At 57.1% G+C, this 15,664-nt stretch overlaps 1 protein-coding gene across 2 annotated transcripts in view; it reads right to left on the reverse strand.

The window, feature by feature from the left end:
* Window positions 1-1,531: 1,531 nt before the first annotated feature.
* The window catches only part of NOS1 (nitric oxide synthase 1), a gene marked incomplete at both ends in the record, with an annotated part of 32,771 nt that continues 18,638 nt past the window's right edge, over window positions 1,532-15,664 (reverse strand). For both annotated transcript variants that reach the window (XM_084297028.1, XM_084297027.1), the window contains 17 exons: window positions 1,532-1,654; window positions 2,448-2,642; window positions 2,966-3,114; window positions 3,575-3,696; window positions 3,980-4,067; window positions 4,752-4,962; window positions 5,591-5,760; window positions 6,236-6,429; window positions 6,920-6,998; window positions 7,594-7,732; window positions 7,901-8,075; window positions 8,276-8,392; window positions 10,561-10,619; window positions 10,982-11,086; window positions 11,206-11,350; window positions 13,823-13,908; window positions 14,907-15,101. In XM_084297028.1, the coding sequence (XP_084153154.1) occupies window positions 1,532-1,654; window positions 2,448-2,642; window positions 2,966-3,114; window positions 3,575-3,696; window positions 3,980-4,067; window positions 4,752-4,962; window positions 5,591-5,760; window positions 6,236-6,429; window positions 6,920-6,998; window positions 7,594-7,732; window positions 7,901-8,075; window positions 8,276-8,392; window positions 10,561-10,619; window positions 10,982-11,086; window positions 11,206-11,350; window positions 13,823-13,908; window positions 14,907-15,101 (2,352 nt within the window). The remainder of the gene's footprint in view (window positions 1,655-2,447; window positions 2,643-2,965; window positions 3,115-3,574; window positions 3,697-3,979; window positions 4,068-4,751; window positions 4,963-5,590; window positions 5,761-6,235; window positions 6,430-6,919; window positions 6,999-7,593; window positions 7,733-7,900; window positions 8,076-8,275; window positions 8,393-10,560; window positions 10,620-10,981; window positions 11,087-11,205; window positions 11,351-13,822; window positions 13,909-14,906; window positions 15,102-15,664) is intronic.

Here is a 15,664-nt window from a genome sequence, read left to right on the forward strand (position 1 = left end):
GCAGCAGGTCGCGCATCTCCTGCAAAGCCTCTCGGAGGACAGCCTGGCCAAGCAGCAGTCATTGCCGTGAGTTTCTCCCCGGCACAGACATCAGCCTGTGTGTTCGGTGCTTGCTCCCCTGCGGGAGGGCTTTCATGCCAGCAGAAGTGGGGATTGAGCAAAAGGAGAGACTGGTGGGGAGCAGAGGAGGAGGCAAACATAGCACGGGGGGCGTTTAGGAGGAGCCGTGACACGTGAATCGGAGACGTCCCACCCTTTGGATCAACACAAAAACATTTGCACCCAGGCTGCTCGGGGATGAACGAAGTCCACAGGCACGAGAACATGGCACATTGACTGCCCCCAGCCTTGGGCATGTGCCCAGGACTGAACAAGTCCAAAATAATTAAAAAAATAAAAATAATAAAAAAAAAAGCAAAGAAAATGCAAGGATTCAGCCAAAGGCCAAGCTGGGGAAAGCGGGGCTGAGGGAATGACCCCAGCTCCGGTCAAGCAACAAGACCCAGCCATCGCCCAGCCCCAGCCACCTCTGCTTGCCCCCAAAACACTAAAACGCAGATGGTCACAAAGGTGGTGGTTTCATGCAGCTGCAAAATGCCCTCAGGAGGGGATGGGGAAATGGGAAGTTCTGTTAAGAGCCACTGCGGATTAGAAAGCCATCATACTTCAGTGGGAAAATCCAGGGAAGGGGGTGAAAAGAAACCGCCACAGGACAAGAGAGAGAGAGAGCAAGAGAAAGAGGAAGAAAAGGCAATAAAAATTATCATCATCATCATCATCAGGACACAACAACAGGACGAGAGACAGAGCGCTTTCCATGGGCAGTTCCCCGCGGAAAAGGAGCCACCGTGTCCATGAAATACAAAACCCAGAGCCCTCCGGCGGGAGGGGGCAGCAGGTGCTGGGACTGCTTGGGCATCCCCTTGGGGCGAAGGGTCCGGTTAGGAGCAGAAAACCCTGCAAGGGAAAGGGCAGAAAGGCCGGCCTCAGAGGGAGCAGCGAGGACCCTTCCTAATTAACACGGCTCTAACGAGGGGGTGGAGGAGGGATGGAGCTGATGCTTGTTTTCACAGCAGAGGACAGACAGGAAAGCTTTTGGATCATTCTCCACTGGAGAATGTGGCCCAGAGACCCTCCTGCTGTGGGTCCCCGGAGCCAGCCAGGGGGAGCTGGGGACAGCCACCCCTCACCCTGGGTCCCCCCCAAAACCCTCCAGCCTGTCACTTGTGGGCAGGGCAGCGAAGGGTTTGGGTTCGCATCCGCGTTTGGATGGGATTGTCAGGTCTGAGCGCATCGCTGTGACGGGTGCAATAGCCCGGGAAGGCCGGGGGTACTTGTCCTGGTGAGGTGACAGCTATTTCAGAGAGCCTGCCGTGCAGCAGCCTCTGCTCCCCGTGCAAAAATTAAATGCCTTTTCCAGCCGCTGCTACAAGAAGGGCCAAGATGTGCAGAAGTTAAGGCTCCCTTCCCCACCCCGCAGCCCACGCGCCCGGGGGGGGACATGAGCAGGGGTTAAAATAAACGTGTCAACTCACTCATCCGTATCTTTTTTGCTCTCCTCAATGAATGCAATAGACTCGGATCTAAGGCGGTTAGTCACTTCGTACGTGCGCAGGGTGACTCCAAAAATATCCTCGTGGTACCGGCTGTCATCCTGGAAGCGAGGATGGGAGAGGGATGGGGGGAAAAGCGGAGGGTTTGCAGACTGTGGTGCTCCTGGGGCACCAGAAGGCTGTGGTGGTGCCGTGGGCAGGTACCAAACACACACCGAGAGATGTGGGGCCGGTGAGCTGATGGGACAGGGAGGGCAGAGACAAGCCAGGAGGGGAAACAACCTCCCCAAGGTCACGCTGTGGCAGTGGTGGGGCTGCTCGGGGTGTTGGACCTCCTTGGCTGGGTAACCCCAGGGCCACGTGGCCTTCAGGGACAAGTAGCTTGGGGTCAGCCCGTGTGTGAGTGCTTTGGCTTGCAAAGCAGCCAAAAAAGTCTTTGTGGGCTCCCTGGGTGCATGGTTCAGAAGGGGTAGTCCCGTAGGGATTGGGCTGAGGTGTCCTCATGGGCAGAAGGTCCTGAGCTGATCTCGCTTCTGCTTCAGCTGCCTGGGGCAGCACCCAGACAAACAACAGAGATTTTGGGAGGGGAGCCCACAACCCCGCCGCTGTGATAGAGTGGCAGTGGGGACTTGGCGAGGCGAACGAGCCCTGCCTGGGCTACCAATGGTACCCCAAAAAGCCCTCACCCCGGGTCTTAGCACAACCCCAGAGCTCCTGCAGTGCAGGACGACTTCCACCACATCCCCAAAACTCGGACAGCCCTCGGCTGGGTGCAAGCAGCGTGGGGGGGAGCCGCAGCCCCCCCTGGCACCCATCTCCTCGGTGCTGCCCCTCGTGCAGGAGGAGGCAGCAGGTGCAGCGCCCGCAGCAGGAGCGGGCACGGCCGCCACTCACCCGCAGCTTGCTGATGAAGGCGCCCGCCTCCTCCACCGACAGCTGGCCCTGCTGCCTCACGATGCGCTGCACGGTCTTGAGGACGTCCCCGGCCATGGTGACGTCCCCGCAGACGTAGATGTGGCCTCCCTGCTCCTTCAGTGCTTTGTACACGGTTTGGGCCAGCTGCTCCTGCAACACGTCCTGCACGTATTTCTTGGGGGGGGGAGGAAGAGGTGGGAGATGAGGTTAATTACGGATTCTCAGCCCCATCCTCTGGACATGCTCTGGGGGCAAGCAGCTGCCTCCAGCAACACCACCACCTCCTGGGGGGGCTGGAAACGCATTGCTGCACCACCCACAGTGATAGGAAAGATTTGGGGCCAGCAGCAAAGCTTCATTTGGCTCCTGTTTGTGCTGCTTCTGGACCACCCTGCCTGCTGACATCCTCCTTGCCCACCTGCTGCCCTCAGCACGGGGCTGAAACCCGCCCAGGACCCTCCCCCAGCATCCCCAGCCGGGCTCGGAGCAGCACCCACCTTTGGTTTGTCCGGCTCCCGGGAGTAGGCTGTGTACAGCTCTCTGAAGACACCTTGGGTTTTGGCAAAAAGCGTCTCCTCTTTGTAAATGTGGTCGATCCTGGACTGTCGGCACCCAAACACCAAGACCATCGGACAAGGCTTCAGGCCTGGGGGAGAGATGGGGGAAGCTGTCACAGCCCACCGTGCCCCCCCTGCTGCAAAACGCATCCCTGCTGGCAGCACCAGCACCCCGTGCCAGGAGCCTGCCCTGGCCAAACGGGCAGGGGGAACACCAGCAAGGAGGAGGTGCTGAGTCTGGGGCCACCTGGGAGGGGGATGAGATTTTGGAGAAAAAAAATAAATAACTTTCAATTTTTCACTGCTCATGTAGGGAAAAAAATATTTTACATAAGTTATAATTTTACATAAAATGCCCTTAAGCAAGCCCAACACTATATAGTTCTACCACAAAACCTTATAGTTTTACAGGGAGATTTTCATGGAGTTTGGGCTGAAGAGCAGCCCCTTCGAGGAGGACCAGCAGGAGGCTGAGCCCCTCCATGGCACCATCCTGGGGCTCCTGGGCGCTGCTGGAGCTGAGAGGCAGGAGGAGCAGCCCGGACCCACCTTTGTGCTGGATTTCAAAAAGCCGCTGCTGCCAGAAGCTGCGGAACGGGGCGATGCCGGTGCCGGGGCCGATGAGGATGCAGGGCACCTGCGGGTCCTGGGGCAGGTGGAAGCTGGGAGCCCTGCAGGTGGGGAAGATGCTTGGTTAAAGCCAGGCACGATGCTCCCTCCCTCGCCTCTGCCCACGGCAAGCTGAGACACCACTTGGAGAAACAGGGTGGAAAATGAGGTGAAATTCCCCAAAGTGACATTTTAGGGCAGAAGAGAGGAGCTGCGAGGGATTCAGGTGTTCGCAAAGCCAGCCTTGTTTTCTCTGCACCCTTGGTGCTGTGCCAAGAAGGACGAAGGGGAAAGGGCTCATCCTCTCTCCCCATCCTCACGGCTCACCCCTCGCAGGCCACTCACCCCCTCACGAAGCAGGGCACTACTTCGTCGGTCTGTATCCGATTGAGCCAAGAGGAGCAGACTCCGTGGTGGATCGGGCCTTCTCCATCTAGGAGGGAAGGGGAAGGTGTGTGCTTGCCACGCCAGCCAGCTGCTCCAGTCGCTCTCCTTCCTGAAACCCTCCAAGACCTGGAGCCTGCCAGCATCGCTGCCTCCATCCCTGTGAACTTGGCAGGATTTTGGCACTTGGGTCCATCTGTGGGGCTACCCAACAGTCCTGAGCACCAGCCCTGGAGCAGCTGGGCCTCTGTGGTATGTGGGAGGCCCCCAACTTTTCTTGGTCCTTCATGGCAGAAGCAGCAGCATTCCGTGATGCTTCTAGCTCAGCCCCAGCCGAATGGCCAGCATCTTCCCCCATGTCCCACCCGCTGCAGGGCCAGAGGGGCTCTGGCCATCCACACCATGACCAGGGCTGCTCGGGCACTCAGTGCTTGCACAGGTACAGAAACCTGGCTGGTAGTGACAGTGTGAGCAATGAAATGATCCCACACAGAGCCATCGGGGTCTCTCTATCACTGTTACACGTGCCAAGTCCGGCACCCCTGCGATACGCTGCCCCATGACGGATGCAGGACAGCAGTGTCATGGGCTGAAGGAACCCACCCCCTGCAGGTAGAAAAGCTTTGAAACCACACCTCTGCCAGAGACCCGGTGGTGTTGCCCACGTGCTACTACTTTTCCCCTGCTCCCCACCCCAAGCCCGTCTCCGAAGCCCCCTGCAGCGGCACGGTACCTCTGGTGCGGTACGAGACCACCGCCACGGTGAGGTGCACCTCGCCGGGGTACATCTCCGGGGAGGAGCTGATGGAGTAGTAGCGGGGCTGGAGCAGGGGCAGCTGCGTGAGCAGCAGTGTGGAGGGCATCTGCACCGAGGGGAACTCCTCCAGCACCTCCACGATGGTTGGGTTCTTGGACCACTTCCACTCCTCGTACTCCTGCAAGCCCTGCAGCCGGGGAAAGAGCAGGGAGAGGGCTGCAGCATCAGCTTCTTCCGAGCTGGGAGCCTCTACCAATATCCCACGGGGTCTGTGGGGAAGCTGGGGTGGGTGGCAGTGGAGGAGGGCAGGAGGAGCCCTGCTGTAACCGGTACAGACCCAGCCAAACCACAGCATGTGCAGCACGGGATGAAAATGTCCTGGTTGTCCCCAGGGTCCCGAGGAACTTGGGGCTCAGTCACAGCGCTCAGTGATAGAACATCTGGCTTCAGCACCTGTTTCTGCTACAATCCCCTGCCTGGCTCCAAGCCACTTGGCTTCAAACTCTTCACTTGTGCTGGGGAGTTGAGGTTATACTCAGAAAGTTATTTTATCTGGAGCCAAAAGGGCTGGACTACTAAACAGAGTGAATGGTCCCGAGAGAAGGAGCCACGTGGAAGTGATGCTGAAGAGAAGGGGCTGCACCAGGGGCATGCCATGAATTATTTCTAGGCTCACAAGGAGCCTCTTGAGGGAATTCTGCTCTCACCTCTGGAAAAGAGAATCGATGGCAATGGCCTTCCAGGTCTGCCACGTGTAAAGGAGGAGGAAAAAAAACACCCCTACAAGTCCCTGCTCATGGCATTTGAGGCTTTACCTTGCTGAGGACCTGCAGGCGTTTCTTCTCCTTGTCACTGGTGGCCAACAAAGCAAACTGCTGCAGCAGCAGGGGGGTGGGAGGGGTGGTGATGTCCAAATAGTACTTAAAGGCCTGGAAGATGGTGCACGGTGGGATTCGGTTCTCATCCGTCCAGTTACTGATGACACCTGCCGGGAGGGAACCCAGCACAACCAGGGGATCAGCTGAGCCTAAGGACACCTCCTTGCTTCCATCCCTGCTGGGCTCGTATATGGAGGCTGATACTCCACCACCCTCAGCTTTGGGCACTGAGTTGAGGTGGTTTTCCACCTCCTCTCACACCATGCATCAGGGCATTGGACTCATCTCCAAAATATAATGCTGGAGGGGACCATCAAGATCCCTTAACTCCTCTCCAGTCCCAGACGTTGCTCATTCCATGAGAACATAAACACCTTTAATTGTCTGAAGAGCAAGGAAACTTTTCCCCAGGGCCCTGCTCAGCCTCCCAGTGCAGGTGAGCCATGGCTTTGGGCAGCAGGAGGTGAAAGGAGGAGCTTCCAATCCAGACAACTGCACCGCTGAGATGGGAAACAATTTCTCCTGGAGGCCACCAACCCCTTCGGGAGCTACGAAGACCACTCGTAGGGTGGCCCTGCTTACCCAGAGCTGTGTTCCTCTCCTCCAGGAGCTCCACCTTCACCAGCTGGTTGGCTGGGGGGGCATCTTCAAGCCTGTCGATCAAGGCATTGACCAAGCCTTCGTGGTTCCCTGGAAAGACGCCCAGGTGGTCCCCGGGCAGGTACTGCAGCTCCTGGTGCCCGTTGGTGTGGAGGCGCAGGAAAATGGTCGAGCGACTGCAGGGAGACAAAGCAGGATGTGTTTTGGGGGCATCCTTCAGGGAGCTGTGGAGCTCTGCTCTCGAGAGATGCTGGTGGCAAATCCAAACCCTGGTGTCCCACTGAGCTTGTCCCCAAAGTCACAGCAGGGAGCTGGAAAGGACACGGCAGCGCCCACCTCCCCCTGCCACTGACCCACCCTCAGGGGCTTTCTAAAAGGGAGAAACAATTTAGCCTCTTGCTTCCACAACTTCATCCTTCCTGGGAATTAGCCCTATAAGTACAGCAACCCTTCCTCCCATCCTCCTGGGCAGGAGGCTACACCGTGGCTGAGGTCTCATGGGACAGGAAGGCAAGAAAACCCCTTGCCAGGCTCACAAGGCTCTCAACATTGGCCATGGTTTGCACAAAAATGGTATGCACGGGACATTTGGGGTCACAGACTCATGCAGCACCATGTGCACAGGTGCTTGGCTCCTGCACACCCTAGGATGTCCACGCCTCCTACCTGGACTTGGGGCTCTGCAGGTTCTGGCGTGTGATCAGCCGAGCTGCGTAGACGCGTTTTTTGTGGATGCTGTACAGCCCTGCGGAGGAAAAGCACCCGTGAAGCAACACAGCAGAGCGTGGCCAAGGCAATCCCTTTGGATTGGGAGCCCTGGGGGGGGGAACCAAGCACGGGACCCTTCCTCTAAGGATGGAGGAGGGTTTGGAAACCACCCTCGGGAGGTGCGGGGACGTGCCCTCATGCACCGGGGCCGAGCAGTGCAGCAGACCGTCCCCTGCGGGAGCGGTGCCGAGGGGCCAGGTGTCGGGGGGCCGGACCTGCTGTTGCACCGCAACGCTCGGCGGAGCAGCATTTGGACAGGGCGAGCTTGGAAAGCTCCCAGGTTTCCAGCTCTCTGCTTCAAAAAAAAAAAAAAAAAAGGGTCAGGAGGAAGGGAGAGCAGCTCGGATCCCAACATCTCTGCTGCAGATACAGGCAGGGACCTGCTGGAGGGGCCTGAGACCCACATGAATTCCCCCTCGGGCATGTGATGGGGGGCAGAAGCAAGGCTGAAATGCTGAGGATTTAATACAGAAGGATGGGGAATAAGCACGGAGGTCTGGCCCCTTTCCCCCCACTGTGTCTTCTCTCCTCCACCTGCCCCTGAGCCCTCCGGGGTGGCCCCGTCTCTGCACCTTGTGTGAGCTCCGGTGCCTCGGCCACGTAGGTCAGGCGAAATTTGCTCCTCTTCCAGCTGCGGTCGTTGCTGATGAGGGAGTTGTTGGCCTTCTCGATGTTCACGTCGTCCCCCACGCAGAAGACATCGCACGCTGCCTGCAGCACACACCGGGCTCTCAGGCAGCTCCCTGGCTTCTGCCACATCCCACCGAGCCCCAAACCTCCCCCCTTGTCCCCTAGGAAGCCCCGGTGGCCCTGGGGCATTTGCAGGCTCTGACCCCATGCCCTCCTCATCCCTGGAGCCCGAGGGTTGAGGATCATCACCTTGAAGACCTTCTTGGCCCAGGTCCTGAAGGACTCCTCCTGGCCGCAGAGCTCGTCCCCTTCTCCCATGCGGAGGATGCGCTCCCCGCCCAGCTCCTCCAGGAGGGTGTCCACCGCCCGGGCAAAGGCGCAGAAGTGGGGATAAGCACGCGAGCCCAGCCCAAAGACGGAGAACCTACAGAGGGAGAGGTGATATGGCTGCACCTGCAGGGCTGGTAGGGCCATCGGGGTCTCCCTGTGCTGCGCCACCACGGCCCAAGAGCATCCCCATTCCTCAGCACGGGGGAGCAAAGGGGCTCCGAGCAGCACCAGCTCCAGCTCTGTCCATCCCAAGGACCTGCAAGAAATCCTCGCCTCCCTCCCCATCCCGTTTACCTGACATTCGCCAGGGGCCCCGTGCTTTCGAAGTTGTCCCTGGAGTCGGGGCCGTCGCTCGAGGATTTCCGTGCGTCCGAGTAGGAGGAGACGCTGTTGAAACGGACCTTGTAGCTCCTGCAAACAGCAACATCAGGTATTACAGTGGGAACCCATCAGGCTGAGTGCTCAGAGGGGACCAGACATTGGAAAAGACCGAGCCAGAGCAGGCTCAAGCTCAGGGCTCAATATTTCATGGGCAGATAGCGCGATCAGAAGCCGGAGCAGAGAAATGCTGTGTCCCCCCAGCTGGACCTGGTTTGCTGCGTGGGGTCCTGCAGTCACCTCCTGACGGGTTGACCCACCTGTTGGTCCCCACCTTGTCACCAGACAGGGACTTGGGCTTTACCTGTCCTTCTCTGGCTGTGTGCAAGGTCGGGCACGCGTCTGAGCAGATATTGTGAAGGTTTTTTGTTTTTTTTTTTTTTCCAATTTGTAGGAAGTGAAAAAAAAGGGAGTGAGAGAAGAGGGGACGAGGAGGGGGAAGGGGAGCAGAGAAAAAAAAAAATCTGACAACAGCAGAAGTATTTCTGAATTGAACCATCTTCAGAAATTGCTCTACACAAGGGTTTCTAAATATACTGCCCGAGCAGCGAAGCAGTAGTGTGTGGATGAGTCACAGCAGCCCTTCGGCACCCGACACCACACGGAGGAGACAGCCCCCGAAGGAAACAACGGGGCTGGGGTCGCAGAGCCCAGTGCTCCAGCCCTGCCCCACAGCCTCCTCCTGCCTGCCCAGACCTCTTCAGCCCTGCTCCCTGGGTCTCCTCTCTGCTCCCCTGCCCCTCTCCGGCTGGATGGAGCCACTTCTTTCTCCCCTGGGGTTTTGTGGGGAAGGCAGGAGGGCACGGCCCGCAGGGTTAGATGGGCATGAAGCCCAAATTCCCCGCTTGGGTGCTGGGACCAAGCTGCTCTCTCCAGCCCCTTCCTACAGACACCAGGCTGCCTCTTGTCCCCAGACGGTCTCCTCCAGGCTGCCTTTTCTCATTGCAAAGTTTTTTTATTTTTTTTTCCATGCCTAACGTCAGCATCTCTGCTGCCATCCAGAGCCACGACCTCTTGGCCTGTCCCGGGGGGGCCATTGGGAGTAATTTATTCCCTCCCCCTCTGCAGTCACCTTTTTTCCGTATGTGAAATCTGCTACCGCGCTGCATTTCTCTCTTCTCCAGAGAAAATAGCTCTCACCCTTTAATCTGTCCTCATAGGTCACTGTTTGCAGCACTCCCACCACTTCTGCTGTCAGGTAACCAAGCCACGGGCTGCTCTGGCTCTCAGAAACTCCTGCCAGTCCCTTAAATTACATTTAGAGGTGACTGGGACGGCTGAGACCAAGCTCAGGAGCTTTTGTCCTCCTCAAATCTGCCTGGCTTGCTGCGGGTGGCACCTCCACACCCAACCCTGCGTTGCACCAACCCAGCCCCAAGGAGAGAAGAACCACGGGCAAAATGCTTCTTCTCCATCCAGGCATCTCCAGGGTGTCCTGTTTTTGTCAGCTGCCCCTGTTAAGGGATGAGGCTATCAGAAAAATAGTGGGGTTTTGGCTCCTGAGCGCTGTGGGGTCACTCGGCGAGGATACTCCAGGGCTGCAGCATCACTAGCAGAGGAGAGGCACAAATTGGTGGGCAGGGGTGGAAGCATCACCGTGCCCTGCAGTGCTCAGCACTGCTCTCTCCAGCCCCATCAGCACTTCTCAGCGGTGCTCAGGCAGAAAGTCAGGGCTTTGGTACCCATTTAAATCCCACTCCATCACCGACCGGGGCTAATTCTACCTTAATTAAGAAGCAACGTTCTGCCAGTCGTGAGCATCGCTGTGATAACTCAGGAGAGGCCCCACCGCGGAGCAGCGTCCTGGTTAAGCAAAATATATTGTGGCTTAGTGGCTGAAGTAAAATGAGGCTGCAGAAGATTAACACCTTGCCAGCAGCCCTCACTTCCCAGCCTCTGGGACAGGCACTGAGATGCTCGAGCCTCCTCTTCCACCAGCGAAGGATTTTCTAAAACCCCAATTACAAGCCTGAGTCCACAGGTACGCCTGACTCGGTGCTCTTCTCCTCCCTGGGACCTTCACCTGCTCCATCCCCTGCTCTCCAGGCAGGTCCCATCCCTTTTGGACCTTTGCAAACTTGCAGCTGGGATTTCTCACCCCCTCTCACAAGGAGGCAGACAGAAATAGCCTGTCCTGGCTGCAGGGCTTCTGGTTTGCAGGGGTTGGGAGTGGGAACAGAAGGGTTTTGGGGTGCTCTTACTTCCTCTCCTCCAGGTTGGAGTTGGGGTTCTTCATCTCCATAAGCGCACAGCCAAATTTCTACAGAAAAAAAAAAAAAAAGAAAAAATGAACAAACAAAAAAAAGGCTGTCAGCTTTGCCAGTCCCCCTGCAGGAGGCGAAGCAGCTACTCAGGCTGGGGCTCTGCCTGCTGTCTGCCTGTGGTGCTGCTGCACGGGGCAGCTTTAGCACAGCATTAGCTGTGTGTCTCCCTAGGGATTGCACAGATATCCCCACTCCAGATCAGGCTGGAGGCAGAGGCAGGTGGAACACCAGCTATCACACAGCACCCAGACCTTTTTGTGGCCATCTGAGGTCAGGACGATATTTCTCCACCCATCCCCAGCCCCCTCTCCTCTGCCATGCCCCTGCTGCAGCCCCCAGCCCCCGTGCTCCGTCCTACCTCCCCGTTCTCAGGTGGGTCTCCATTGCCAAAGGTGCTGGTGACCACCAGGACCATGGTTTCATGCTCCAGGTGCACGATGTCGTACTCGTCCATGGACATCACCTGGGAGCAATAGGGGCGTTAACAAGAGGCCCTGGGTGGGAAAACCACCTCCAGGGATTTCCTCGGGCCACCTGGACGCACACAAAATAACCTTTCAGGGGCCGGGGGCTAGCAAATACCTTGGCATCAAAAGCGTGCTTGAAGATTTCGCACAGGGTTTTAGCGTAGACCTGTGACTTCCCCGTTTCCGTGGCGTACAGGATGGTGGCTTTCACCCTCTTGGCCATGGCCTGTCCCATCAGCTTGGCTGAGAACTTCACAGCTCTACGGAGCACGAATAAATTGCGGTAAGAGAGCCTGCATCCTTGTCGGCACCTCTAGCCCAGGCTATTCACACCATTTTATTTAGTATTAAGTGAACAGCCCGCCCTAAAAACTGCAGCAACACTTTCGTTGCTGTTAGGTGCCAAACAGAGGCTATGGGAGAGCCTTGAAGGCTGGACGGGGGCTCGAACAGAGCTGGAGTGTCAGGAGAGGGATGCAAAATGAGCTGGGGGGGCTCTTTCTGCAGGGACAGGGCAGCAGCAGAAGAATCAGGGGCAGCACTGAACGAAGCAGAGAGCAGATAACCTCAGAAGGAAAAGCTGGAGAGCAGCCAGTGCCCAAGCTAGGGGGGGAGCAGTGGCTTCTCTATCTCCTTGTGGCTTTAAACTGCCTTTCTGCAGGAGGTGTCTGGCCGACCAGGAGCCCCCAGACCCCACACATCACACACCAAGCCCTGAGAGGCTGAGGAGGTCAGGCGAGGCCATCTGTACTCCCTTTGATTTGCAATCCAGCGATGCTATGAACTTCACCCTGAGGAGCAGCCCCCTGAGGCTGGGAGGCCGTACGTCTATCTGAGCCTTTGCAGGGCTGCGTCTGTGGCTGGAGTCGTGACTGCTCCACGTTTCCCCACCGGCTCCACTCCAACAGCAGGGCAGAGGGGCTTTGAGAGGTCACGGGCACCTCTGATCCTGGCCGAGGAGATGCAGCACCTGAAATATTGCCCCCTGGCACTGCTGGCTGGGTTGGCATCAGAGTGATGGGGAGCAAAGGAGGGTGTCGTGGGCCAGTTTTGGGGTTCTTGGTGGTTCTCTGAGCCCAGAGTTTGTTGTAGGGCCACACATCTCCACAGAGTTTGGATGGCAGGGATAGTTTTCCCAATATCTTGCAGAATATATATATATATAATTTTATATAATTTTATTTATTTATTTATTTTTTCTAAACAGACTATCAAGTTGGTTTGTGGGGCCACCAGAAAGGCAGGTTTGAATTTGGCTGGGTGTGCTGTAATGGGGAAGGGACTGTTTTGGGGGGCCTGCCCCCCTTCCACACTGCTATTCCCTTGCTCCTTGGTGTAATTCTGCACATTAAAGCCACTTTGCTTTCCCACCACAGCGGTGTCCCCAGGGCTTACCCCGGCCTCAGGGGCAGGGCAGGGAGGGACTGCAGATCTGAGTGCTGCAGTGTGGCCAGCACCAGCCTTCCCTGTCTGAACAGACATCAAAATCTCACTGCGGCCGGTGCCAAGTGCCATGCTCAGGGCTGCTGGGCTCAGGCCGCCACTTGTTCAGCCGATTAGCTCAGATCCAGGATTAATGGTGAATTGCAAAAAAAATTTCTTTCCCCCCCACATCGGGAACAATAGAGATTTTTTTTAAAAATTACCTGCCACGCTCACATTTTTACAAAATCATTTATCAGCTGCACACACACAAATAAAGCTTTGCTTCTCCTAACTCAATGGCTCAATTAATCTTCCTGCGCTCTCCTCCAGCCCCGGGCTGCAGCGCAGACCCAGGCACCGGTGTCGGCCTCGGGAGTATATTCATCAGCTGCTGATCATGGTTATGGATGCACCACGGAAAAAAAAAAAGCTTACAGAAGGTGACAGCTGAAGAGTGGGAACAAGCTGATAGTAGAGACACGGGAAACTGAAGCGTGGGGAGATGCTGTGAGCAGCACGAGGCCACCTGGCAGCCTGGCCGCAGATACCAGGGCAGACCCAGCCCTCTCCAGCCTTGGTCCAGGGCTCTGCTTCCTCGGAGCCCACTGCTCCAACCCAAACCCCCTGCTCCAACCCAAAGCCCCCTGCTGATGGCCCCCGGGAGTGGCATTTGGGCCAGGATCAGCCGAAGCATCCAAACAACCCTTCATTTCTGCATCCCTGCTGACTCGCTGCTTTGGCAGGGCAGGGGAACTTGCGTGGCCCATTGCCAGGGGTCAACCGGCCGTGAAGAGCAAATCTCAGCTTGGCCCCAATCCCTCTGCTACCTGCAGGATGATTCCTCAGTCCTACCACCCCCCTCCTTGCCGCAGGGATATCCAGAGACTTAGACATGCACTGGAGATAAGTGGCTAAAGAAAGGGGGACACGAGTTCCTTGTCACTCCTGCCTGCCTGGCCCTGAACCAGGAGGAGTGATCTCTGCCCCAGGAGGCTGTGAAAGCAGAGACAGGTAATAAAGCCTCAAGACAAGATAAAGCCATTCCTGAGCACTTCAGTACGTCTTACTGAGGAGCGAACCAGCCTGGGAGGAGAGATGACATGCAACTCCAGGTATTCACTTGGCCACATGAATCTGAAGGTCTAACGGGATGTTCCAAGGGCTGCTGGCTTCTCCAGACATCCCTCCTGGCAGCTAAAGCCTTCGGCAGCCTGGGACCCAGGCTCATGGCCCATCAGTTTGTACACACCCAAACCCAGGACCAGCCCAATGCATTGTAGGGCTTTTCAGATCCCGCTGGTACTTACTTTGCTAACTTCTTAAAGCCAATGGCCCTCTTCTTGGTGGGCGTCCCGTTGACCCCTTTCCAGACGTGGGTGTTCCAGGGGTCCGGCTAGGAGGGAGAAGAGAGCAGCAGCTGATGGGCAGCGCTCAGGGCTTGGAGAAATGCTCTAACCCCAGCTGAATCCCTCCGGTTGTGAACAGGAGGACTGGCTGGCGTCTTCCCAGCCCTTCATCTCTCGTACAGGTCCCTGGAGACCCATGGGTTTTCTCGGGGCACTTGGACAGAAAATTGTGGTATATAATAAAACCCTTGTGGCTTCCAACAGCATCTGGTCAAACGCCCTCTCACCTCTGAGACGAGCATTAACAGGCCACGAGGAACAAGAAGGGGAGAGGCGATGCGAGCACATCCTCCCCTCCCAGCCCACAGGTTTCTCTTTCTAAGAGGCCCTCTGGGAAGGGGAGGCAGCTGAAGCAAGAAACAAGAGCACAGAAGCTAATTCAGTGCCCTCGCAGGCGGCTGGCTGTAATCAGGGCCAGGAATCATCGGGGTTCCTGCTGGATTGGTTATAGAAATGAACAGACTGCTCCCGTTTTGTGATTGTTCCTTAAGGGCTCTTGACTAAAGGTCACATTGTGTGACAACCACCGGCGCAGGGGCGGTTGGCTAATGAGGGTGTGTTTGCTCAGGGCCCTTTTCCCCGTGGTCTGAAGTGTTAAATACTCCAGCACCAGCATCTCAGCCTGCTGGGCAGGAGCCCCCCTCATCAAATCGTTGGATCCCCGGGCTGACAAGAGGCAGTCAGGCAAATCTGTAAGCTGGGGAGAGGAGGGACGTGGTGGCTGGCAGGGCATTTCCCCATCTACAAAGCAAAGAGCAGAATGAGGCCCTTGCAGAGGGATGAGCTTTGCTTACTCCTGCTTGACCCAAAGGTTGGGCCCCATATTTCCGAGAAGAGGCAAAAAGGCATCATTCTGGGAAAAACAGGAATATCGAGGGGGTCCTTATGCCGTGCTAGAGGAGACCATTGGTTGGACTCATTCATGGACTTCACTGCCTCGAGGGGCAGCTTGTTGAAGGCGTTGGGTGATGGGCACAGACGGTACCTGGTACTCGAAGGAGGGTGTGAGGCGGTAGTTGAGCATCTCCTGATGGAAGACTGGGGTGATGCTGCCCGACATCGGCGGGATGATCCACACCCAGTCGGCAGGGCAGCCCCCACGGCACCGGTACTCGTTCTCCATGTGCTTGATGAAGGACTCGGTGGCCGAGTGGTGATCCACGATGGTCACCTTGTCGCTCTGTTGGAGGGAGAAGGGAGCCAAGAGCTGCAGGTTAACGCTCTCCAGGAGGCGAAAGCCAAACTGGTGGGGAGGACTCGGGCCGGGGAGCAGAGCTTGGGATGAAAATGCTCATCAAGTGCTCCACGCAATGGACATAAATGCTACCAGTGACCACTGGCCACAAGTCCAGAGCTGAAGGATGCCTGGTTTTGCTTCCCAGTGATCACCTCCTTCCAAGGGCTCCCACCCACGGCCCGACAGGACAGTCCAGGAGGTGACCCAGGGTGGCTCTAACCCTGGCCTTCCCAAGTAGCACAGTCATCAAGCAGTGATTATGGGGCTGATCGGCTGCCCTTGTCCTTCCTGGGGGCATGCTAAGGGATGGGCGTTCCTCCTGCTACTTGGCATGGGCTGAGCAAGGACCAAGAGGGCACGGATGAGCTGGATCCGTCCCCTGGGGAGCTTGTTCAGGGCTTGTAGGACTGAGGGATCAGTGCTGATCCTGCTCTGGGAAGGACTCCACCTGCAGAAGCTGTGCTTCCAAGGACTCCTTTTGCTACTCAGCATTTAAGTGCAAGAGT

Source organism: Netta rufina (assembly GCF_964035555.1).
Source record: "Netta rufina genome assembly, chromosome: 17".
Classification (NCBI taxonomy): domain Eukaryota; kingdom Metazoa; phylum Chordata; class Aves; order Anseriformes; family Anatidae; genus Netta; species Netta rufina.